The 26319-nt window shown below is 43.7% G+C and overlaps 1 protein-coding gene across 1 annotated transcript; it reads left to right on the plus strand.

Moving 5' to 3' along the window:
- Nucleotides 1–1319: 1319 nt before the first annotated feature.
- On the plus strand, nucleotides 1320–25154 carry LOC147354555 (cationic amino acid transporter 3-like). Its single transcript, XM_086349710.1, is given in 15 exon segments — nucleotides 1320–1465; nucleotides 7154–7261; nucleotides 8552–8641; nucleotides 8825–9220; nucleotides 10183–10341; nucleotides 11287–11464; nucleotides 11669–11781; nucleotides 11941–12163; nucleotides 12335–12474; nucleotides 12577–12679; nucleotides 23622–23821; nucleotides 24020–24186; nucleotides 24458–24566; nucleotides 24729–24790; nucleotides 24792–25154. Coding segments are annotated over 13 exon segments (1941 nt in total). The 5' UTR covers nucleotides 1320–1465; nucleotides 7154–7261; nucleotides 8552–8616; the 3' UTR covers nucleotides 24858–25154.
- The last annotated feature ends 1165 nt before the right edge of the window (nucleotides 25155–26319 follow it).

Here is a 26319-nt window from a genome sequence, read left to right on the forward strand (position 1 = left end):
AGAGGGTTCAGTTAAGTTCAGTTCAGTCGCTCAGTCATGTCTGACTCTTTGTGACCCCATGAATCACAGCACACCAGGCCTCCCTGTCCATCACCAACTCCCAGAGTTCACCCAGACTCACGTCCATCGAGTCAGTGATGCCATCCAGCCATTTCATCCTCTGTCGTCCCCTTCTCCTCCTGCCTCCAATCCCTCCCAGCATCAGAGTCTCTTCCAATGAGTCAACTCTTCGCATGAGGTGGCCAAAGTACTGGAGTTTCAGCTTTAGCATCATTCCTTCCAAAGAAATCCCAGGTCTGATTTCCTTCAGAATGGACTGGTTGGATCTCCTTGCAGTCCAAGGGACTCTCAAGAGGCTTCTCCAATACCACAGTTCAAAGGCATCAATTCTTTGGTGCTCAGCTTTCTTCACGGTCCAACTCTCACATCCATACATTTCCACTGGAAAAACCATAGCCTTGACTAGACAAACCTTTGTTGACAAAGTAATGTCTCTGCTTTTCAATATGATATCTAGGTTGGTCATAACTTTCCTTCCAAGGAGTAAGTGTCTTTTAATTTCATGGCTGCAGTCACCATCTGCAGTGATTTTGGACCCACCCAAAATAAACTCTGACACTGTTTCCACTGTTTCCCCATCTATTTCCCATGAAGTGGTGGGACCGATTGCCATAATCTTCGTTTTCTGAATGTTGAATTTTAAGTCAACTTTTTCACTCTCCTCTTTCACCTTCATCAACAGGCTTTTTAGTTTCTCTTCACTTTCTGCCATAAGGGTGTTGTCATCTACATATCTGAGGTTATTGATATTTCTCCCGGCAATCTTGATTCCAGTTTGTGTTTCTTCCAGCCCAGCGTTTTCTCATGATGTACTCTACATATAAGTTAAATAAGCAGGGTGACAATATACAGCCTTGACATACTCCTTTTCCTATTTAGAACCAGTCTGTTGTTCCATTAAAATTGTCAGTTTCCTGTTATTTGTACATTGTTGGTGGTTTATTCACTAAGACATGTCCGAGTCTTGCGATCCGATGCACTTTAGCTTGCCAGGCTCCTCTGTGTATGGGATTCTCCAGGGAAGAATACTGGAGTAGGTAGCCTATCCCTTCTGCAGAGGATCTTCTCAACCCAGGAATCGAACCTGGTCTCCTGCATTGCAGGCAGATTCTTTACCGACTGAGCTATGAGGGAGATGTCATTTGTATGTTACCCCAGTTAAAAAACATCTTTGAAAATCCCGTGACGGTAACCACAGACATGTTAAGGGCTGACAGGAACTTTGCATAAGCTTCCGGTCCTCCCAGCCTCCTCCCCACCACAACTACCCAGGAGTTAAAGGTTGTCTTCTGTGCTCAGTGACTTCGCTCTTTGGTTTTTGGACAAACATCAGCTCCTGCCCTGCGCGCCTTAACTTCAGCCTCCCTGACTGACCCAGTGCTCCAGGCTCTGCTCCAAGGATCCAGTAAGTCTCGGGTCACCCTCTTCTGTAGGAGACTGGGTGCTGAGTTCACATCCTCCCAAAGAGACCTCTACAACCCCAGAGTGCAGAGGGGTCAGCCTGGGTCCAGCCTGAGGGTGGAGAGACCTGTTTTCCAGATGAAAGTAGAAGGAGCTGGGAGCTATTGTGTTTGTGTGAGAAGAGGAGGGGCTGCGAGAGATGGGATCTATGTCCAAAGGCTCTTCGACCGGTTTTAGTCTGGTGCTCACTCAACACTCAGATGACCCTCACATAGAGTTTGTGATTTGGGTACCACTGCCTTCAGTCTCCTGTCTCCTTTCTGCCCTCCATGTCTGCTGATGCCTCATCTAGGAGCTGAGCATTCTGCTGGGGATGACTCACTGGTGTTTCATGTTAAGTTACCTTGGAGTTGTGTACACTCAGCAACTCTGTGAAGCTGGCTCTCCTGTTTATCACTGGCATCATTTTTTTTTTCTTAATTGTGGTAAAATATACATAAATTTGCCATCTTCACCATTTTTAAATGAACGGTTCAGCAATATTGGGTAAATTTACACAGCTGTGACACTAATTTGCAGAACTCTTTTTGTCTTGTAAAACCGAAACCGGGTTCTCATTTAACAATGACTCCCTATTTTTCCTCTCACCCAGTCCCTAGTAAACCACTGATCTATTTCTGTCTGTGTAAATTTGACTATATCAGGTACTTCATTGAAGTGAACCATACAGTATTTGTCTTCTGGAGACTGCCTTTTTATCATTTAGCATATTGTTCTCAAGTCTCTTGTCCACTAGGGTATTGTCCCTGTTGTAGCATGGGTCAGAATTTCCTGTCTTTTTATTGCTGAATAATATTCCTCTGTCGGCACACATCACTTTCTAGTCATCCATTTTTCGTGGATGGCTGTTTGGGTTGCTTTCATCTTTCAGCTATTGTGAACAAAGCTGCTACAAACATGGGTGTGCAAATGTCTCCTGTGACCTCACTTTCAGTTCTTTTGAGTGTATTCTGAGAAGTGGGATTGCCCAACCATGATGGTAATTTCAGTTTTGGTTTTTTTGAGGAACCACCATACTTTATCCATAGCAACTGCACCATTTTATGTTCCTAACGAGAGGTCTCAAAGGTTCATCAGCAGTGTTTGACCGAGAAGGAAACACAGGTCCAGAGAAGTATATGACTTGTTCAAGGGCCAAGAGGTGTTCATGGGGCCAAGATGCTAATCATAGCTTCCTGACTCTTTGAATGCTTGCCCTCAACCATAATGCTCAACTTGGACCTTAGAGTAACATGGACAGAAGCCCCCTGCCCTTAACTAGTGTTCACTGAGTCAGCCTAGCCTTGCAGAGCAGTGTAATGGGGAGACATTCTATGTCCCAAAGGATTGAAAACACAGTCTCTCGTTTCTGATTCAGAATGAAGATTAGTCCTCCCTCCCTCCAGGCACTTGGGAGGCCATCTGTTTTTCCTTTTTTTTATTTCCAAAAATTTAATAATACTGTATTTTTTAAATGTTTACAATTTTTTTTTTTAGTTGGAGGATAATTGCTTTACAATGTTGTGCTGGTTTCTGTGTAAAACAAGGAGGCTCAGTCATAATTATGTGTATATGTCCCCATCCCTCTAGGTCAGCACGGAGCTCCAGACAGCTCCTCATGTTCTACAGCGGCTTCCATGAGCTATCTGTTTCACACATAATCGTGTATAAATGTCAGCGCTACTTTCTCAGTTCGTCCCACCCTCTCCTACCTCAACTGTGTCCACAAGTCTGACATCCTTCCCTACAAATAGGTTCATCTGTCCTATTTTTTTAGATTCCATACATATTCATGATATACAATATGTGTTTTTCTCTTTCTGAGTTTTTTCACACTGTATAACAGACTCTAGTTTATTTATCTCACTACAAGTGACTCACATTCATTCTTTTTTATGGCTGAGTAATACTTCATTACCTATATGTACCACATCTTCTTTATCCATTCATCTATCTATACACATCCAGGTTGCTTCCATGTCCTGCCTGTTGTAAACAGGGCTGCAAAGAACATTCATGTACATGTACCTTTGTGATTTGGTTTGATTTGACTTTGGTTTTCTCAGGGTTTATGCCCAGTAATGGGTTGCCGGGTCATACGGTAGTTTTATTCCTAGTTTGTTCAGGAACGTCCATCCTGTTCTCCATAATCACTGTATCAGCTTACTTTCTCACCAACAGTGCAGAAGAGTTCCCTTCTCTCCACATCCTCTCCACCATTTATTGTTTGTAGATTTTCCAATTGTGACCATTCTGACATCTGTGAGGTGACAGCTCACTGACATGTGGACCCATTGGGGGAAGGAGAAGGTTGAACAAACTGGGGGATTAGGATTGACATGTATACACTACATGTGCAAAACAGAAAGCTAATAGGAACCTGCAGAGAGCACAGGCACCTCAGCTTGCAGCTCTGTGATGCCCTAGAAGGTTGGGATGGGGGGTGGGGGATGGGGTGGGAGGGACTCCCAGCAGGTAGGGGATATATGTATACATATAGCTATTCACTGGGCTTCCTTCCCTTGTGGCTCAGCAGTAAAGGATCCACCTGCCAATGCAGGAGATGCCGGTTTGATGCCTGGGTTGGGAAGATTCCTTGGAGAAGGAAATAACAACCCAGTCCAGTATTCTTGCCTGGAGAATCCCATGGACAGAAAAGCCTGGTGGGCTACAGTTCATGGGGTGGCACAGAGTCAGACACAACTGAGCGACTGAACAGCGACAAAGCTGATTCACTTCTTTGTGTCATAGAAACTAACACAACATTGTAAAGCAATACACCCGTGGCTGACTCATGTCAATGTATGGCCAAAACCACTACAATATTGTCAAATAATTAGCCTCCAATTAAGATAAACAATTTTTTAAAAATTTAAAAAGAGAACACTCAAATGAATAAAATCAGAAAGGAGATATTATAAACGGTACTTTAAATATAGAGTCTTATAAGAAACTACTATGAAAAACTATATGCCAACAAATTGGATAACCTAGAAGAAACAGATCAAATTTTTAGAAGCATCCAACATATTAAGACAAAGTCAGGCTAAAATAAACAATATGAATAACAAACAAGTAAGGAGGTAAAATCAGTGATCAGAATCCTCTCAGCACAAAAACAAGATAGTTTCACTGGCAAATTTTACAAAACATTTGATTTTTTAAAAACTGTTAAAATGTTGGCCACACTAGGTTTTAGTTGCTGCATGTAGGGTTTCTCTCTGGTTGTGGGTAGGGGGCTACTCTTTGCTTTGGTGTGCATGCTTCTTGCGGTGGCTTCTCTTATTGTGGCGCACAGGCTCAGTAGTTGTGGAGCACAGGCTCAGTAGTTGTGGAGCACAGGCTTAGTTGCTCCATGGCACGTGGGATCTTCCCAGACCAGGAATCGAATCTATGTACCCTGCATTAGCTGGTGGATTCTCATCCACTGTGCCACCAGGGAAGTCCAAAAAGTAAGAATATCAACAAACACGAAAAAACTACATTTATTTCTAGACTCCTTCCGTTTACAAGATAATGGAGAAAACTCGTGGTGTGTGTGTATGCGTGTTCCCGAGAGGGTCCCCTCATAATGGAAGAATCTTTGACGATACCGTGATTGGGAATTTTTTCATCCTCTTCCCAGGTCACATGATTTTCTCTCGACTCCCCTGTGATTTAGTTTCCATTCTGTCAGGGCTAGCCTGGATTTGGTATTTGGATTGGTTTCCAAATGCAACCAAGAAAGGAAACCCACTGGTCTAAGGCACAGTGATGAATTCATGTCAAAAACAGGATGCACGGGGGAGGGGGCAGAAGGCAAGAGAGAAATAGAGTGAGATGAAAAAGTGTTTCCATCTGAGACAGAAGAGGCAGGAAGAGGAGGCACAGATGGGAGGACTAACATGCTGAAGACTGGGTTGGGGGCAGGGGCCAGGGTGGGGCAGGTTATCAACTGTGAATCACAGGTCACAGTGAACTCAACATCAGTGTAAAATATTCACATATAATGTAAACACAAAGTACCCAAACTCAGTGATGGTTATGGAATTGAGTAACAATTTCAGACACTTTTGGAAGTACATAAAAATGAAAAGATGTTAGTATTTGAGAGATAGAGGGCAGGGAAGTTAGGGGAGGGATAATGATCAGCACACTCACTTGGAAACACAGGGTAACTGTTGAATGAAAAAGGAAAAAGAACAGGAATGTGAGCGTACCTCTGACAGTTACCGCAGTCACCGTGAGATGAATTAAAAACATGGGAAATTATGTTGAAAAGATGAGAGGGTGGGGAGAAAGCAGCAGAGTTGGACCTGAGTGACTCTCATGAATCATAACAGGAAGAGACTGCCTGTCAGTTGGGGTTGTCTACTGGGCTTCCCTGGTGCATCAGTGGTAAAGAACCTGCCTGCCAAAGCAGGAGACGTGGGTTTGACCCCTGGGACTGGAAGATACCCTAAAGGAGGAAATAGCAACCCTCTCCAGTATTCTTGCCTGGGAAACCCCATGGACAGAGGAACTTGGCATGTTATATCCATGGGGCCACAAAACAGTCAGACATGACTGAGTGACTAAACAAGAAGAAAATTCTATACAATGTGATATCAGACATGCCATTCTCATGGCTTAAGTCTCTGTCCTTACATTACTTTAAACTCTGTATGTTTTCTCCTATTAAATTACAGTTGTTTAAAAAGTCAGATTTTTAAAAAACCAATGTGGAATTTTTTTCAATATAATATATGTGGGTTGGATTCCAAATGTCCTGCTGTTGTGAAAGGGGGGAGTGCTCCTTACTACTAAATCCCTAATGCCTATTTTAGATGTCTTATTTTTTAAAATTTAGACTCTCACTCATTGGCTGCTTCAATTTGAGCTATTTTCTTTTCATTTTATTGAAGTATAGTTGATTTACAGTGTTGAGATAATTTCTTCTGTACAGCAAAGTGACTCAAATATACATATATATTGATATATTCTTTTCAATGACATTTATCACAAGATATTGATTATAGTTCCCTGTGCTATACAGTAGGATCTTGTTTATCTATATAGAATAGTTTGCATGTGCTAATCCCAAACTCCCAATCCTTCCTTCTCCCTCTCCCTTGGCCATCATATGTCTGGTCTCTATGTCTGTGAGTCTCTTTCTGTCTCATAGATAGGTTCACTTGCATTGTATTTTAGATTCCACATATAAGTGATATCATATGGTATTCGTCTTTCTCTTTCTGACTTATTTCAGTAACTATGATAAGCTCTAGGTCCATACTGCTGCAAGTATCACTGTTACATTTTTCATGGCTGAGATACATTCCATTGTATGCATGTATGAATATATATGTATGTGTATATATATATATATATATATATATATATATATATATATTTGTTGTTGGTTAGTCACTCAGTTGTGTCTGGCTCTTTTGTGACCCAACGGACTATATCCTGCGAGGTTTCTCTGTCCATTGGATTACCCAGGTAAGAATACTGGAGTGGGTTGCCATTCCTTTCTCCAGGAGATCTTCCTGACCCAGAGATGGAACTGCGAACTAGTGCATTGCATGCAGATTCTTTACATCTGAGCCACCAGGGAAGCCCTCATCATATTGTAGAAGCATTTAAACTTTATTGTTCTTGGGGCAGATAATCTTGTCCTCTATCCTCCTAGGTTCTCTGTCTACAGCCTGCAAAGAAGACACAGGAAGGGTAGATGAACAGGAGAAAGAACTCCATCTACAACTAGCCTTCTGTTTACATTTCCTGAGGAACGAAGCAGGTGAGGTCCAGGCTAGGTGTTTACATTAGACTTCTGTTTGCACTTTGAGATGGAAATGCCAGAACAGGGTAAATAGCTGGACTTTGCCTGATGTGGACATGTTACTATAACAATCATGGCAGGGACAGAAAGGGGCTAAACCCTGTGTGTGTAAAAGATCAAGAGGTCACATATTTTCTATCTTTGGGGCACAACGCATGTGCAGAAAGACTCTTTGGGGGGCAAAAAGGAGGTGCTGCCATCTTGTAATAGGTGATGTCCAGGCCCTCACAGGCCTGTGTGCTGGAATTCATCCAGAAAAATAGCTGCACACACCTGTCAGGGAGGGTCCTAGGGCAGGTCAGGTGTGGAAAAAGAAACCAAGTAATTGGCCAAGGTAAACAAAGACGGGAAGAACTGCCCTGCATAGGCGATTTAACAGTCTCTTTATGGGGCTCCTCCTCCTTCCGGGGGACTCCCACAGCCTTTCTCTTGAGTGTGAGCTCTGCCTGGCTTCTGTCTTAACTAAACAAACTGTTCCTCTGTGTGCTCCTGCACGACTGTGCTGTGTCTCTAGTAATACACTTTTAACATATTTTTAGTTTTTACCTCCTGGAAAAATGCTTCTTCTTCTTCTTTTTTTTAAACTCAGTACTAGAACCAGGAGAACCTTGTTTCTAGTTTCTAGCCCCCAATGTACTGGCGACTAGGGGTCCTGGTTTTCATACAGCATACTAGAGCCCAATTCTTGGGCAGAGAACTAAGCCAGCACTCCCGGCTCTCTCTCTCCGAGATCATTTGGGGCTGAAACCCAGGATTTCAAGGTAAACTGCCGGTCTCCCCAAACTGCTGGCTGGAGACTTCTGACTCTCTCTCTCTTGCAGGAGGACTTGCTCTCACTCTCTGCTCTGTTCTCTTTCTAAGACCTGCAGGGGTTAATCTAGGTCTGCTCAATGAAGGAGCCCCAGTTATCTTTTTCTTGCCCCTCTCCCCATTTCTCCCATTCTGCCTAAATGACAATCCCCAGCCTGTCCCTCACCCAAGCAGAGCTTCCTCATCAACTTTGGGAGAACCATGCCTGGAATCAAGGCACATCACCTACCACCACAGCCAGCAAATTGCTCCCACTCTGTTGTAGCTGTTGTTTAGTCACTAAGTCATGTGCAACTCTTTGCAACCCTGTGGACTGTTGCCTACCAGGCTCCTCTGTCCATGGGATTCTCCAGGCAAGGATACTAGAGTGGGTTTCCATTCCCTTCTCCAGGGCATCTTCCCCACCCAGGGATCGAATCTGTGTCTCCTGCACTGCAGGTGGATTCTTTACTGCCTGAGCCCGCAGGGAAGCTCAACCCGGGAGGATTCCCTTCAAAAGCCAGATGGGCCAAGAAAAGGAAAACTCAGGTTTGCTTTAACAATGTCTGGCCTTTATTTAAATTGGGAATTGGGAAGTGGCCTAAAACTTGGGTGTCTAGATTATAATGCTATCTTACAATTAGATCTTTGTTGTCCCCAATTGAGAAAATGGCCCAAGGGCCAAGGGCGGGTGGACCTTGCTGATGGCTTCGTGTCTTGTTTCCTGAGCAGATCACAGCTTCTCAACTCTATCCGGGATGCAGTGTCAGGATCTCCACCACTTTGGTCAGAAGCTGGTCCGCAGGCGGCTCCTGGAGCCCACCGAGGATTCTGAGAGTCCCATGGCTCCTCTGAACCCCATGAAGCTGGTGGCCTTCGGTGTGGCCAGCACTCTGGGGGCTGGCGTGTACATCCTGGTGGGAGAAGTGGCCATGTTCATCGCTGGACCAGCGATTGTCATCTCCTTCTTGGTGGCCGCTGTGTCTTCTGTGTTGTCTGGGCTCTGCTATGCCGAATTTGGGACACGGGTCTCATGGACCGGTTCTGCGTATCTCTACAGCTACATCAGTGTGGGAGAACTGTGGGCTTTCATCACTGCCTGGAACCTCATACTGTCCTATGTCGTTGGTGAGGGCATGGATGGCGGGTAGGTGTGGGGCTGAAGTTCTGGAGACCAGGAGCAGGCATTTGGGTCTTCGGTCGTGCATGAGAACTGTGTCATCCACTCTGTGAGGAGAGGAGGGAAATAACGTCAGGAAAAGTCCACAACTTCATTCTTCTCAGCTCTCCCCTGCTGTCCTTAAATGATGGACCAAGAATCGAGAGGAAAGGGCACTGTAGGGAGGCATGGCCCTCAGGCTTATCCCCTCACCATACTGAAGTCTCTGTTTAGCGGTTGCCTTCATAGAGTTTCCATTAGCATTTGAACTAAAATTTTAATCCTTATCACCCAGACATCTTGCTCCTTTGATCTCCCACTGACATTAAATAGTTAACCTATTTTAGAATTATCTGGGTCTATTTCCCCCACCCCATGAAAAGAAGCTCTCTGAGATTTGGTATTTTGTATTTTTTTCACAACATACATGACTTTGTATATTTGTTGTTGTTGTTCCATCACTAAACTGTGTCCAAGTCTTTGCAACCCCATGGGCTACTGCTCACCAGGCTCCTCTGTCCTCCACTCTCTCCTGGAGTTTGCTCAAACTCATGTTCACTGAGTCAGTGATGCTGTCCAACCATCTCATCCTCTGCCACTCCCTTCTTCTTTTACCTTCAATCTTTCCCATGTTGGACACCTTCTGACCTGGGGGTCTCCTCTTTGGGTGTCATAACTTTCTGCCTTTTCATGCTGTCCATGGGGTCCTCCTGGCAAGAATACTGGAGTGGGTTGCCATTTCCTTCTCCAGCGGCCCATGTTTTGTCAGAACTCTTCACTGTGACCCGTCCGTCTTGAGTGGTCCTGCATAGCATGATTGAGCTATGCTAGCCCTTCACCATGACAAGGCTGTGATCCCTGAAGGGTTCTTGGTTTCTACAAGGGTGCAATTTATATTTGTCAATGAATGTTCCTTCTCATTCTGCTGCAGTCACGGGCAGCGTGGCCAGGGCCTGGAGCATCGCCTTCGACAGCCTGATTGGGAACCACATCTTTCAGGCCTTAGAGGGAACTTTCTCTCCATATATGCCCTACTATCTGGCCAAGTACCCGGACTTTGTCGCCCTATCCCTGGTGCTGTTGCTTACAGGTGAGACAGGGGTCCAAGTTAGGATGGGAAAACTGGGATGTGGGGCAGTGGGGGAACTAGGGTGGGAAAGGTGTGAGGTGGAGGAACTGTGGGAACTAGAAATTAGGGTCTGTGATACGAAAGCAAGAAGTCAAGATGTAGAGCATTGTTTCCCACCCTTGGCATTACTGACCTTCCAGGCTGAAACAGCCTTTGGTGTTGGGGCGTGATGCAGGCACTGCAGGATTTTCTTAATCAATCACTGTCAGGTGTGTAGCATCTTTGGACTTCATTCACTAAACACCTGTGATTCATATTTCCCAAGTTGTGACAATCGGGATGTCTCCAGACATTGCCAAATGTCCCTTGGGGACCCAAATCACCCCCAGCTGAGAATCATTTACTTAGAGTGACAAGTTTCTTCCTCTCTACTGAGACTTTTTTCAATTGGGAGGAAATTAACATAGCATAAAATTAGCCATTTTATTATTTTTCCTTAGCCTTATTGATATATACTTGACATACAACATTATGTAAGCTGAAGGTGAACATCATGATGCTTTGATAGATGTGTATATTATGTGACTGGAGTAGGAAATGGCAACCCATTACAGTAATCTTGCCTGGAAAATTCCATGGACAGAGGAGCCTGGCAGGCCACAGTCCATGGGTCAAGGTGTCGGACACGACTGAGTGACTGAGCCCATACTATATGATAATGGCCACAGTAAGAAACTAACCATGTTAAAGTATGCAATTCAGTGGTACTTAGGGCATTCAAGATATATAACAATCACCTTCATCTAGCTTCAAACATCTTCATTATAGCAAAATGAAACCCAGTAAGACAGACTATCCATCTTAGTCTCACAGCCCCCTAACCTCTGGCAACTACTAGTCTGCTTTCTATGTCTATGGATTTGATTTGGCTATCTTGGATTGTCTCATATTCCATCTTTCCCACAGGAGTACTGGTTCTGGGAGTTCGTGAGTCAGTCCTGGTTGGAAAAATATCCACAGGCATCAACCTTTTGGTTCTCAGCTTCATCATCCTGTCTGGCTTCATTAAGGGAGACCTGCACAACTGGAAGCTCACTGAACAGGACTACACATTGAACACGTCTGAATCCAGTGACATCTATAGGTCAGGAGGGTGCTCCTGGTCCTTGTCATGCTTGTTGGGGCTGGTGCAAACCTGGGAATCTGGCGGGGACTAAAGAGATCTGGGCTGGTGGATCTGGATAACGAGGTCCTGGAGCCCAGGGCTGGTGGCATTAACTGTGAAGTCCTGTAGAGATGACTGAACGCATCTCTCTCATGGTCTTTCTTGCCTCTTCTCTCACTGTAGCTTGGGCCCTCTAGGTTCTGGAGGGTTTGTGCCCTTCGACTATGATGGAATTCTCCATGGAGCAGCTCTATGTTTCTACTCGTTTGTGGGTTTTGATGACATTGTCACGAAAGGTAACTGAGTCCTTGTGTGTCCCATCAGGGGATTGGGCTGCCCTTGGGCATAGGGGTTGATAGAAGATTTTGAAAACCTTTTGAAAGTTCAAGAGGAAAGTGGATTTTGTGCTGTGCCATCAGTGTTTTCCTAACCCGAGATGTTCACCCACCCTGCAGGGGAAGAAGCCCCAAATCCTCATCGCTCCATCCCCATCAGCATCATGTCCACGGTCTTCATCTGCTTTTTGGCATATTTTGGTGTCTCAGCGACTCTCACCCTCATGGTGCCCTACTACCAGATTCAGTCTGACAGCCCCTTTCCGCAAGCTTTCCTCCATGTTGGGTGGGGTCCTGCCAGATATGTCGTGGCTGTTGGCATCCTCTGTTTTCTTTTATACAGGTCAGTGTCAAGGCCTTCTCTCCATGAACTGTTCAGATGCTCAGGTGTTTCAGCCCTGGGGATTGAGACAAGAGAGGGAAAGACCCCTCACCCCATGTAGACTAGAGAGCCAGAGCCCTGGTCTCTCCTCCTTCTCAACATCCCCACCTGTGTTCCCACCATCCCTTCCAGACTGCAGAGCTCCTTGTTCCCCGTGCCTCAGGTGATCCAGGAAATGGCAGAGGACGGGCTCCTTTTCCGAGGACTTGCCCGGACCCATGCCCGCACGAAGACCCCCATCATGGCCACCGTGTCCTCTGGAATTCTTGCAGGTGAGCAACAGAACCCACTCCTCCTTTGATCCCATTCCTTATCTGGGTATGTCCAGTGGTTTCTCACTGCCGACCCCCACCTCGTTTGTGCCCTCATTCTAGGGATCATGGCATTGCTCTTTGAGTTCAGTAATCTGGTGGAGCTCATGTCGATTGGACACCTGCTGGTTTATTCCTTGGTGGCGTTTTTTGTCCTTGTCCTCAGGTGAGATTCCACTGCACCCTGACTGGGGCACGTACGTTCCTAAAGACTCAGTGGCAGTTCATCGTCTTCAAGTTTTTTTTTTTTAATTGGAGGCTAATTACTTTACAATATTGGAGTGGTTTTTGCCATACATTGACATGAATCAGCCAAGTTTACACATATTCCCTATCCTGAACACCACTCCCACCTCCCGCCCCATCCCATCCCTCTGGGTCATCCCAGTGCACCAACCCTGAGCACCCTATCTCATGCATCGAACCTGGACTGGTGATCTGTTTCACATATGATAATGTACGTGTTTCAATGCTATTCTCTCAGATCATCCCACTCTCGTCTTCTCCCACAGAGTCCAAAAGACTCTGCTGTACATCTGTGTCTCTTTTCCTGTCTCTCATATAGGGTTATTGTTACCATCTTTCTAAATTCCATATATATGTATTAGTATACTGTATTGCTGTTTTTCTTTCTGCCTTACCTCACTCTGTATAATAGGCTCCAGCTTCATCCACCTCATTAGAACTGATTCAAATGTATTCTTTTCAATGGCTGCATAATATTCCATTGTGTATATGTACCAAAGCATTCTTATATATTTGTCTGCTGATGGACATCTAGGTTGCTTCCATGTCCTGGCTATTATAAACAGTGTTGTGATGAACATTGGGGTACATGTGTCTCTTTCAATTCTGATTTCCTCAGTGTGTATGCCCAGCAGTGGGATTGCTGGGTCCTATGGCAGTTCAATTTCCAGGGTTTTAATGAATCTTCACACTGTTCTCCATAGTAGCTGTACTAGTTTGCATTCCCCCCAACAGTGTAAGAGGGTTCCCTTTTCTCCACACCCTCTCCAGCATTTATTGTTTGTGGATTTTTGAATAGCAGCCATTCTGACCAGCGTGAGTTGGTACCTCATTGTGGTTTTGATTTGCATTTCTCTGATAATAAGTGATGTTGAGCATCTTTTCATGTGTTTGTTAGCCATCTGTATGTCTTCTTTGGAGAAATGTCTGTTTAGTTTTTTGACCCATTTTTTGATTGGGTCATTTATTTTTCTGGAATTGAGCTGCAGGAGCTGCTTGTACATTTTTGAGATTAATTCTTTGTCAGTTGCTTTGTTTGCTATTCTTTTCCCCAATTCTGAAAGCTGTCTTTCACTTTGCTTATGGTTTCCTTTGTTGTGCAAAAACTTTTCAGTTTAATTAGGTTTCATTTGTTTATGTTTCCTTTTATTTCCATTACTTTGGGAGGTGGGTCATAGAGGATCCTGCTGTGATTTATGTCGGAGAGTGTTTTGCCTAAGTTTTCCTCTAGGAGTTTTATATTTTCTAGTCTTACATTTAGATCTTTAATCCATTTTGAGTTTATTTTTGTGTATGGTCTTAGAAAGTGTTCTAATTTCATTCTTTTTTTTAAATTTTATTTTATTTTTAAACTTTACAATATTGTATTAGTTTTGCCAAATATCGAAATGAATCCGCCACAGGTATACCTGTGTTCCCCATCCTGAACCTTCCTCCCTCCCCATACCCTCCCTCTGGGTCGTCCCAGTGCACCAGCCCCAAGCATCCAGTACCGTGCATCGAACCTGGACTGGCGACTCGTTTCATACATGATATTCTACATGTTTCAATGCCATTCTCCCAAATCTCCCCACCCTCTCCCTCTCCCACAGAGTCCATAAGACTGATATATACATCAGTGTCTCTTTTGCTGTCTCATACACAGGGTTATTGTTACCATCTTTCTAAATTCCATATATATGAGTTAGTATACTGTACTGATGTTTTTCTTTCTGGCTTACTTCACTCTGTATAATAGGTTCCAGTTTCATCCTCCTCATTAGAACTGATTCAAATGTATTCTTTTTACACCAGTCAGAATGGCTGCTATCCAAAATTCTACAAGCAATAAATGCTGGAGAGGGTGTGGAGAAAAGGGAACCCTCTTACACTGTTGGTGGGAATGCAAACTAGTACAGCCACTATGGAGAACAGTGTGGAGATTCCTTCAAAAACTGGAAATAGAACTGCCTTATGATCCAGCAATCCCACTGTTGGGCATACACACTGAGGAAACCAGAAGGGAAAGAGACACGTGTACCCCAATGTTCATCGCAGCACTGTTTATAATAGCTAGGACATGGAAGCAACCTAGATGCCCATCAGCAGAGGAATGGATAAGAAAACTGTGGTACATATACACAATGGAGTATTACTCAGCCATTAATTTCATTCTTTTACCAGTGGTTGACCAGTTTTCCCAGCAGCACTTGTTAAAGAGATCATATTTCCTCCATTGTATATTCTTGCCTCCTTTGTCAAAGATAAGCTGTCCATAGGTGTGTGGATTTATCTCCGGGCTTTCCATTTTGTTCCATTGATCTATATTTCTGTCTTTGTGCCAGTACCATACTGTCTTGATGACTGTAGCTTTGTAGTATAGTCTGATGTCAGGCAGGTTGATTCCTCCAGTTCCGTTCTTCTTTCTGAGGATGGCTTTGGCTATTCGAGGTTTTTGCATTTCCAAAAAATTGTGAAATTATTTGTTCTAGTTCTGTGAAATAACTGTTGGTAGCTTGATAGGGATTGCATTGAATCTATAGATTGCTTTGTGTAGTATACTCATTTTCACTATATTTATTCTTGCAATCTATGAACATGGTATATTTTTCCATCTATTTATGTCCTCTTTGATTTCTTTCATTGGTGTTTTATGGTTTTCTATATATAGGTCTTTTGTTTCTTTAGGTAGATACATTCCTAAGTATTTTATTCTTTTCATTGCAATGGTGAATGGAATTGTTTCCTTAATTTCTCTTTCTGTTTTCTCATTGTTAGTGTATAGGAATGCAAGGAATTTCTGTGTGTTAATTTTATATCCTGCAACTTTACTATAGTCATTGATTAGCTCCAGTAATTTTCTGGTAGAGTCTTTAGGGTTTTCTATGTGGAGGATCATGTCATCTGCAAACAGTGAGAGTTTTAATTCTTCTTTTCCAATTTGGATTTCTTTTATTTCTTTTTCTGCTCTGATTGCCTTGGCCAAAACTTCCAAAACTATGTTGAATAGTAGTGGTGAGAATGGGCACCCTTGCCATGTTCCTGACTTTAGGGGAAATGCTTTTAATTTTTCCCCATTGAGGATAATGTTTGCTTTGGGTTTGTCATATATACCTTTTATTATGTTGAGGTATGCACCTTCTCTTCCTGTTTTCTGGAGAGTTTTGTTTTTTTTTTAATCATAAATGGATGTTGAATTTTGTCAAAGGCTTTCTCTGCATCTGTTGAGAGAATCATATGGTTTTTATCTTTTAATTTGTTAATGTGGTGTATTTCATTGATTGATTTGTGGATATTAAAGAATGCTTGCATTCTTGGTATAAAGCCCACTTGGTCATGGTGTATGATCTTTTAAATATGTTGTTAGATTCTGTTTGCTAGCATTTTGTTAAGGATTTTTACATCTATATTAATCAGTGATATTGGCCTGCAGTTTTCTTTTTTTGTGGCATCTTTGTCTGGTTTTGGTATTAGGGTGATGTTGGCCTCATAGAATGACTTTGGCAGTTTACCTTCCTCTGCAATTTTCTGGAAGAGTTTGAGTAGGATAGGTGTTGCTGCTGCTTCTGCTGCTGCTAAGTTGCTTCAGTCGTGTCCAACTCTGTGTGACCCATAGACGACAGCCCACTAGGCTCCTCTGTCCCTGGGATTCTCCAGGCAAGAATTCTGGAGTGGGTTGCCATTTCCTTCTTCAATGAATGAAAGTGAAAAGTGAAAGTGAAGTCGCTCAGTCGTGCCCGACTCTTAGCGACCCCATGGACTTCAGCCTACCAGGCTTCTCCGTCCATGGGATTTTCCAGGCAAGAGTACTGGAGTGGGGTGCCATTGCCTTCTCCAAGGATAGGTGTTAGCTCTTCTTTAAATTTTTGGTAGAATTCAGCTGTGAAGCCATCTGGGCTTTTGTTTGCTGGAAGATTTCTGATTATAGTTTCGATTTCTGTGCTTGTGATGGGTCTGTTAAGATTTTCTATTTCTTTCTGGTTCACTTTTGGAAAGTTATACTTTTCTAGGAATTTGCCCATTTCTTCCATGCTGTCCATCTTATTGGCATATAATTGCTGATAGTAGTCTCTTATGATACTTTATATTTCTGTATTGTCTGTAGCGATTTCTCCATTTTCATTTCTAATTGTGTTGATTTGATTCTTCTCTCTTTGTTTCTTGATGAGTCTGGCTAATATTTTGTCAATGTTATTTATCTTCTCAAAGAAGCAGCTTTTAGCTTTATTGATTTTGGCTATGATCTCCTTTGCTTCTTTTGCATTTATTTCTGCCCTAATTTTTAAGATGTCTTTCATTCTACTAACCCTGGAGTTCTTAATGTCTTCCTTTTCTAGTTGCTTTAGGTGTAGAGTTAGGTTATTTATTTGACTTTTTTCTTGTGTCTTGAGGTGAGCCTGTCTTGCTATGACCCTTCCCCTTAGCACTGCTTTTACAGTTTCCCATAGGTTTGGGGTTGTTGTGATTTCATTTTCATTCATTTCTATGCATATTTGATTTCTTTTTTATTTTTTCTATGATTTGTTGGTTATTCAGAAGTGTATTGTTTAACCTCTGTATGTTGGAATTAAAAAAAAATTTTTTTCCCTGTAATTGACATCTAATCTTACTGTATTGTGGTCAGAAAAGATGCATAGAATGATTTCAAATTTTTTGAATTTACCAAGGCTAGATTTATGGCCCAGGATGTGATCTATCCTCAAGAAGGTTCCGTGTGAACTTGAGAAAAGGGTGAAATTCATTGTTTTGGGGTGAAATGTCCTATAGATATCAATTAGGCCTAACTAGTCCATTGTGTTATTTAAGTCTGTGTTTCCTTGTTAATTTTCTGTTTAGTTGATCTATCCATAGGTGTGAGTGGGGTATTAAGGCCTCCCACTATTATTATGTTAGTGTTAATTTCCCCTTTCATGCTTGTTAGCATTTGCATTACATATTGCGGTGAGCCTATGTTGGATGCATATATATTTATAATTGTTATATCTTCTTCTTGCATTGACCCTTTGATCATTATGTAGTGTCCTTCTTTGTCTCTTTTCACAGCCTTTTTTAAAGTCTTTTTTATCTGATATGAATATCACTACTCCTGCTTTTTGTTGTTGTTGGTTTCCATTTACGTGAAATATCTTTTTCCAGCCCTTCGCTTTCAGCCTGTATGTGTCCCTTGTTTTTAGGTGCGTCTATTGTAGACAGCATATATAGGGGTCTTCTTTTTGTATCCATTCAGCCAGTCTTTGTCTTTTGGCTGGGGCATTCAACCCATTTACATTTATGGTAATTATTGATAAGTATGATCCCGTTGCCATTTACTTTGTTGTTTTGGGTTTGAGTTTATAAACCATTTCTGTGTTTCCTGTCTAGAGAAGATCCTTTAGCATTTGTTGAAGAGCTGGTTTGGTGGTGCTGAATTTCTCAGCTTTTGCTTGTGTGTAAAGCTTTTGATTTCTCCTTCATATTTGAATGAGATCCTTGCTGGGTACAGTCATCTGGGTTGTAGGTTTTTCTCTTTCATCAGTTTAAGTATGCTCTGCCATTCCCTTCTGGCCTGAAGAGTTTCTATTGAAAGATCAGCCGTTATTGTTATGGGAATCCCCTTGTGTGTTATTTGTTGTTTTTTCCTTACTGCTTTTGATATTTATTTTGTGTTTGATCTTTGTTAATTTGATTAGTATGTGTCTTGGGGTGTTTCACCTTGGGTTTATCCTCTTTGAGACTCTCTGGGTTTCTTGGACTTGGGTGACTACTTCTTTCTCCATTTTAGGGACGTTTTCAACTATTATCTCTTTAAGTATTTTCTCACGGCCTTCCTTTTTGTCTTCTTCTTCTGGGACTCCCATCATTCGAGTGTTGGGGACTTTCACATTGTCCCAGAGGTCCCTGAGGTTGTCCTCATTTCTTTTAATTCTTTTTTCCTCTGTGCTTCATTTATTTCTACCATTCTGTCTTCTACCTCACTTATCCTATCTTCTGCCTCGGTTAAACTACTGTTGGTTCCCTCCAGAGTTGTTTTTAATCTCATTTATTGCATTATTCATTATTGATTGACTCATATTTCTTTTAGGTTCTTGTTAAACATTTCTTGCATCTTCTCAATCCTGTCTCCAGGCTACTTATCTGTAACACCATTTTGTTTTCAGGATTTTGGTTCATTTTCACTATCACTTTTCTGAATTCTTTTTCAAGTAGACTCCCTATTTCCTCCTCTTTGGTTTGGTTTGGTGGGCTTTAATCATGTTCCTTTACCTGCTGAGTATTCTCTGCCTTTTCATCTTATTTAGATTGCTGTGTTTGGGGTGGCCTTTCTGTATTCTGGCAGTTTGTTGTTCTCCTTTATTGTGGAGGTTCCTCTCTGTGGGTAGGGTTGGACGGGCAGCTTGTCAAGGTTTCCTGGTTAGGGAAGCTTGTGTCGGTGTTCTGGTGGGTGGAGCTGGATTTCTTCTGTCTGGAGTGTAATGAAGTGTCCACTAGTGAGTTTTGAGATGTCTATGGGTTTGGTGTGACTTTGGGCAGCCTGTACACCTATGCTCAGGGCTCTGTTTCTGCATTGCTGGAGAATATGCATGGTATGTATGCTCTGGAACTTTTTGGCTCTTGGGTGGTGCTTGGTTTCAGTGTAGGTATGGAGGCTTTTGGATGATCTCTTACCAATGAATGTTCCCTGGAGTCAGGAGTTCTCTGGTGTTCTCAGGTTTGGGGCTTAAGCCTCCTGCCTCTGGTTTTCAGTCTTATTCTTACAGTAGCCTCAAGACTTCTCCATCCATACAGCACTGATGATAAAACGTCTAGGTTAACGGTGAAAAGATTCTCCACAGTGAGGGATACCCAGAGAGGTTCACAGAGTTACATGGAGAAGAGAAGAGGGAGGACGGAGATAGAGGTGACCAGGAGGAGAAGAGGGGGAATCAAAAGGGGAGAGAGCAAACTAGCCAGTAAACAATTCCCTATGTGTTCTCCACAGTCTGGAACCCTCAGAGATGTTCACAGAGTTACACAGAGAAGAGAAGAGGGAGGAAGGAGATAGAGGTGACAAGAAGGAGAAGAGAGGGAATCAGAAGGGGAGAGAGTTATCTAGCCAGTATCAATTCCCTATGTGCTCTCCACATTCCTGGAATGTGAAGTCAAGTGGGTCTTAGGAAGCATCACAAAGAACAAAGCTAGTGGAGATAATGGAATTCTAGTTGAGCTATTCCAAATCCTGAAAGATGATGCTGTGAAAGTGCTGCACGCAATATGCCAGCACATTTGGAAAACTCAGCAGTGGCCACAGGATTGGAAATGCTCAGTTTTCATTCCAATTCCAAAGAAAGGCAATGCCAAAGAATGCTCAAACTACCACACAATTGCACTCATCTCGCATGCTAGTAAAATAATGCTCAAAATTCTCCAAGCCAGGCTTCAGCAATGTGTGAATCGTGAACTTCCTGATGTTCAAGCTGGTTTTAGGAAAGGCAGAGGAACCAGAGATGAAATTGGCAACATCTACTGGATCATGGAAAAAGCAAGAGAGTTCCAGAAAAGCATTTATTTCTGATTTATTGACTATGCCAAAGCCTTTGACTGTGTGCATCAGAATAAACTGGAAAATTCTGAAAGAGATGGGAATACCAGACCACCTGATCTGCCTCTTGAGAAATTTGTATGCAGGTCAGGAAGCAACAGTTAGAACTGGACATGGAACAACAGACTGGTTCCAAATATGAAAAGGAGTACATCAAGGCTGTATATTGTCACCCTGTTTATTTAACTTATATGCAGAATACATCATGAGAAACGCTGGACTGGAAGAAAACAAGCTAGAATCAAGATTGCCGGGAGAAATATCAATAATCTCAGATATGCAGATGACACCACCGTTATGGCAGAAAGTGAAGAGGAACTAAAAAGCCTCTTGATGAAAGTGAAAGCGGAGAGTGAAAAAGTTGGCTTAAAGCTCAACATTCAGAAAACGAAGATCATGGCATCCGGTCCCATCACTTCATGGGAAATAGATGGGGAAACAGTGAAAACAGTGTCAGACTTTATTTTTCTGGGTTCCAAAATCACTACAGATGGTGACTGCAGCCATGAAATTAAAAGACGCTTACTCCTTGGAAAGAAAGTTATGACCAACCTAGATAGCATATTCAAAAGCAGAGACATTACTTTGTCAACAAAAGTTCGTCTAGTCAAGGCTATGGTTTTTCCTGTGGTCATGTATGGATGTGAGAGTTGGACTGTGAAGAAGGCTGAGCGCAAAAGAATTGATACTTTTGAAGTGTGGTATTGGAGAAGACTCATGAGAGTCCCTTGGACTGCAAGGAGATCCAACCAGTCCATCCTGAAGGAGATCAGCCCTGGGATTTCTTTGGAAGGAATGATGCTAAAGCTGAAACTCCAGTACTTTGGCCACCTCATGTAAAGAGTTGACTCATTGGAAAAGACTCTGATGCTGGGAGGGATTGGGGGCAGGAGGAGAAGGGGACGACAGAGGATGAGATGGCTGGATGGCATCGCTGACTTGATGGACGTGAGTCTGAGTGAACTCCGGGAGTTGGTGATGGACAGGGAGGCCTGGCGTGCTGTGATTCATGGGGTCACAAAGAGTCAGACACGACTGAGCGACTGATCTGATCTGATGTGCTCTCCACAGTCTCGAACCCTCAGAGAGGTTCATGGAGTTACATAAAGAAGAGGAGAGGGAGGAAGGAAATAGAGGTGAGCAGGAGGAGAAAGGGGGGAATCAAAAGGAGAGAGATAGATCTAGGCCGTATTCTGTTCCCTAAGTGTTCTCAACAGCCTGGAACACACACAGAGATTTACAGAGTTCGTGTGAGGAGAGAAACGGGAGAGAGGAGATAGAGGTGACCTGGGCTAGAAAAAGGAGAGTCAAAAGGGGGAGAGAGTGATCAAGCCAGTAATCACACTCCTAAGTAAAAATCTTTACTGAATATTGGATTCTTAAATGTACAAAATTGATAACAAATACCATAAAGCAAAGATTAAAAAACTAGAGTAGAGGTTAGACTCTCAAAAACACAGTATTATTTTTTAAAAATCACAAAATGTATGAGAAATATATATGAAGTTTGCTTTAAAAATAGGGTCTTTTTTTGGCAATGTAATAGTTGCTTATAAAAATAAAAATTAAAGGAGTAATAGAGGAATTTAAAAAATGAAAAAAATTTAATTAAAAAAATGATAATAGTAAGAGTAAAAATATATGTTGGAGTTTCTCTGGAGCTGTTGCGGGCAGTGTGGGGTCAGTTCAGTTCCAGATAGTTCCTTGTTCCAGCTTATACTTCTCAAGATGTATAGGCCCCTTCCAGTGTAGTCGGTGTTAACTACAGGGATTTTAATCTGTTGCACCTGTCACTTCCAAAGCGGTTCCCTGTGTTTATTTGGCTTCTTGTGTTTGCAGGTCTCTTCAGTGTGTAATTTCTGACCTGACACAAGGGGGCGAAGGTGGTCTCTTGTTTAGGCTCACTTGTTCAGTCGTGCTGTGGGGAGGGAGGGACACTGCAAACAAATATCCCTGGCCTGTGTGGGAAGTGCTCACAGTGTCTCAGCCACACTGGGTTTGCCCCTGCTCACGGCGTGTGTGCTTTCCCAGTCTACACTGCTCAGGCTTCAGGTTGCTGTGCAGGGAGCGGGCCCTGGATTGCATGCACTTCCCAGGTCTAAGCTGCTCAGTTTCAGCTTCTCGGGTACTCCATAAAGGCACAGACTTGGTTGGGCCCGCGTTTTGTGCCCATCCGTGATCCGAGCAGCTCAGGTGACCAGGTGCTTGGCGAGTGCACTCTCCTAAGGTGTGGTGCATCTTATCACCTCCCAGGTCCTAGCTTCTCTGTTTCTGGGGCACGCCCATCTCCGGTGTGTGGTGTGTCTTTCCTGGGGAGCTGATCTCTGGCTGCAACCCTCCTGGTGGATGTTAACCTCGGAGAATCTCAGAAAGTCTTGGTTAGAAACTGGAAGCCTTTTCGCAGTTTGGTAGGGGATGCCCTCTCTGGGGCTGAGATTGCCTCTTTCCGGCTCTGGCTGCCCCCCACCTGCCTCCAGCTGGGGATGGCCAGATCCGCAGCCAGCTAGCTCTCCTCTGGTATTCGTTCAGTCCTTTGTTCTGTGAGCAGGCCGGCAGTGCCTTAGGTTCGGGCTTTTCGCAGGATATTCTCTCTCTATCCCTTTTTCCCTCTCTCTCTCTCTGGCTATCCCACAGTTTAGGTTAGTATCTCATGTTAGCTCCCTCAGATTGCCCTCAAGGCATTCAGGCCTGGTCCTTACCCTAAACAATGCAGCCTGCTCCTCCCCATTCACTGCCACACACACCCCCCTCCCCCCGCCCCTCGCTGGTGGCGGAGGAAAGCATCTGGGGTACTTCTCAGCTGGGAGTTGCCATTAGGGACATAACATGTGGGTTTTATTTATTTTTCCTTTAGGTTTTGTTGCCCTCTGAGATTCCAAACCTCCCCCACAGACCCACCGGTGAGAGGGTTTCCTGGTGTTTGGAAACTTCTCTTTTAAGAATTCCTTCCTGGGGCAGATCTCTGTCCCTAACTATTTTGTCTCTCTTTTTATCTTTTATATTTGGTCCTACTTCCCTTTGAAGACAATGGGCTGCTTTTCTGGGTGGCTGATGTCCTCTGCCAGCGTTCAGAATTTGTTTTGTGGAGTGTGCTCAGCATTCAAATGTTCTTTCAGTGAATTTGTGGCAGAGAAAGTGGTCTCCCCATCCTATTCCTCTGCCATCTTGGCCTCATCCCCCGCCCCCGCCCTCCAGCCCCGACCAGCCACCTCCTTCGGCCTTCTAAACTCCTGCTCTGTCTAAGGCAGGAAAGTGGTGCATTAGGATGCCTGTTTTTGAATGAGTAGGGACTGCTGTTAATATTCCTATAATATCTCGAATTCAGGTACCAGCCAGACTGCAATTTAAGCAAGAATGAGAAAATTGAAGACAAAATTCAGATGATGCCTCTAGTCAAGGAAAATCCTTTGGACTCTGAACCTGAAGCAGGAAGCTCAAAGACTCTAAAGAGTCTGTGGTTGCCTGTCAGCACCACCCCCACCCAGAAATCTGCCCAGATTGTCTATGGATGTGCCTTCCTGCTTGGTGAGCACTGGGAAGTCTCTTTGGTCATATTTTGAACTTGACAGGACGGAGTGAGTGTGTGTATTTTGTCAGTGGAAGAGTCTAGAAGATATGATGGCCTTTCCTGATATTGGTGGTTTCAGGGAGGGATGTTACCCGAGGTCCTGACATCTTTGTTTTCTGGGTCCAGCCTGTTCTTCTCCTCCTTGATTCTTGCAGTTCTTCTGCTGACCATCCTGAGCCTGATCCTGGTCCAGTGGCCCAGCCAGGTGTTCTCTGGAGACCCCGTGCTCACAACAGTGGCTGTGCTGCTCCTGCTGCTCACCACTGGGATCACGGTCATCATCTGGAGGCAGCCCCAGGACCCGTCTCCTCTTCAATTCAAAGTAAGTGAGCTCATATGTCCAAAGTGTCCACCTTTGGTGAATGAAGTCTGTGTCCTTTGATGGCAAAATATCCTTTCCTGTACAGGGAATGAGGGGAGTTACTGGAACCAATGGACTCTTCCCTGATCCACACTCGGGGCTTTGCATACACAGTCTCAGTAAGCACTGAATGCAAAGCCTGAGGAGGACAGGAGTCTCCCACCCACGTGGGGTAGGGTCTCCCTTTCAGACATCTGGGCTGTGTTCAGGGATGAACTGACTCTGCCCACAGGTCCCTGCTCTGCCTGTCCTCCCACTGGTCAGCATCTTCGTGAATGTTTACCTGATGATGCAGATGACCTCTGGGACCTGGGCCCTGTTTGGCATCTGGAATGCAATTGGTAAGTTGCTTTCTGGAATACAGAGGTTTCTTCAATGACTGAACCCAGCATCTTCCTATGATTTCTCCCCATACTGTATCAGATGCCATAGAAGGTCTACTGGGCATTTGTAAATGAGGTGAGCGCCTACATTTCCTTCTTATCGTCTCATTTCCCTACTAGGATTTCTCATATACTTTGGATACGGGATCCGACACAGCCTGGCAGGGAACAATCATCAACAGCCACCTGCCACCAGCCTCCACCTCCCATACTCTTGACAAAAACATCCCTGGTGCTGAGTCATCTTAACCACAGGAGGTAGATGCTGCCTGGAATCCCTCCATGCCCTGGAGGATCTGCTGGTGCAAGGGACACTGTGAGCCTCGGTGGAGTGTGAAGGTGGAGGCATCTAAAGCCTGTATTTGTTGCTTGTGGAGAAAGTGACTGGACCATTGTGCAATTTTCGGTAAACTTTTAAAAGCATACTATACATACTTGTAAGTGCATACTTCATAAGTGTGCAGCAAGATGAATTTTCACAAACAAAGTACCACAATGTAAGCAGCAACTAGAAGAAGAAATAAATTATTATGGGCACATTAGAAACACCTGCTTGTACTTATTTCTAACAAGAACACAGAGACTGCCCCATTGGAAGGAAACTCAGGTGAGGATGAATTATATGAAGAGTTATACTCCAGGGACTTCCCTGGCAGTCCAGTGGCTAAGACTCCACGCTCCCAGTGCAGAGAGCATGGGTTCAACCCCCGGTTGGGGAACAATGCACTGCATGCCCAATGGTGTAGCCAAAAAAAAAAAAAAAATGGTTTAAGAATGACTGACTTCCTCCCCTCGCTTCCCCTTATTAAAATGCAGGTGGACCACACAAGCAAGAGAATCTCCGATTGCAGGTGGGTCACTCGAGCAAGACAGTGTCCTGGAGAAAAGAGGAAGTCAGCAGGCTTGCAGCAATGGAAAAATGACCGTGACTTCCTCCCTTAATGATTAACTGAGATTGTTTCCCTTTAAAGATGGTCATGGCTGAGCAGAACTCTCATGGATGCAAGTCCACTTTTTCCTCAGATCACTGGCTTTTCGGAATAAAGCATCTTTCTTCTCAATGAAAGCTTGCCCCATGATTTATTGGCAGTTGAGCAGCAAGTGGCTGAGCCTGCATTTGGTTACAAATCTAACTCCGGGTGCAGAATAGCCAATGGGTCCATATGGGTCACCATGTCTCTGAGTTAATATGCTCAGGGGGAATCGTCTATCTTCAAGAGCAAAGAGTGAAAATGGTAATTTATAGTTAGGATGGCCTAATGCTGGAGCCTGGTCTATCGCATATTTTAAAGCATTTATAGCTTTACGGCTTTTGTCATTTGTTCAATGGGTCTGATTGGGTAGAGGTTATTAAGGCACAGAGAGATTGGACAATGTGGAAAAAACTAGGTACCGAATTTCTGTAGAATCGTGTTGTTGTTGTTCAATTGCCAAGTCATGTCAGACTCTTTGCGACCTCATGGACTGCAGCACGTCAGGCTTCCCTGTCCTTCACTATCTCCTGGAGTTTGTTCAAATTCATGGCCACTTAGTCGGAAACCCCCTGAGAGATTTCTTTATTCTTAGAATTGAAAAAGCCAGAATTCTCTTAATTCTTTCAGAATCAATTAGTAAGCCTGTCTTAGTGGTGTGTGTGTTTACAAAGTCAAGTCTCACTCTTTGCAACCCCATGGACTGTAGCCTGCCAGGCTCCCTTGTCCATGGGATTCTC

This window comes from Bos grunniens, chromosome 18 (genome assembly GCF_055505025.1).
Source record: "Bos grunniens cultivar Pamir isolate PY7600 chromosome 18, Bosgru_T2T1.0, whole genome shotgun sequence".
Taxonomy (NCBI): Eukaryota; Metazoa; Chordata; class Mammalia; order Artiodactyla; family Bovidae; genus Bos; species Bos grunniens.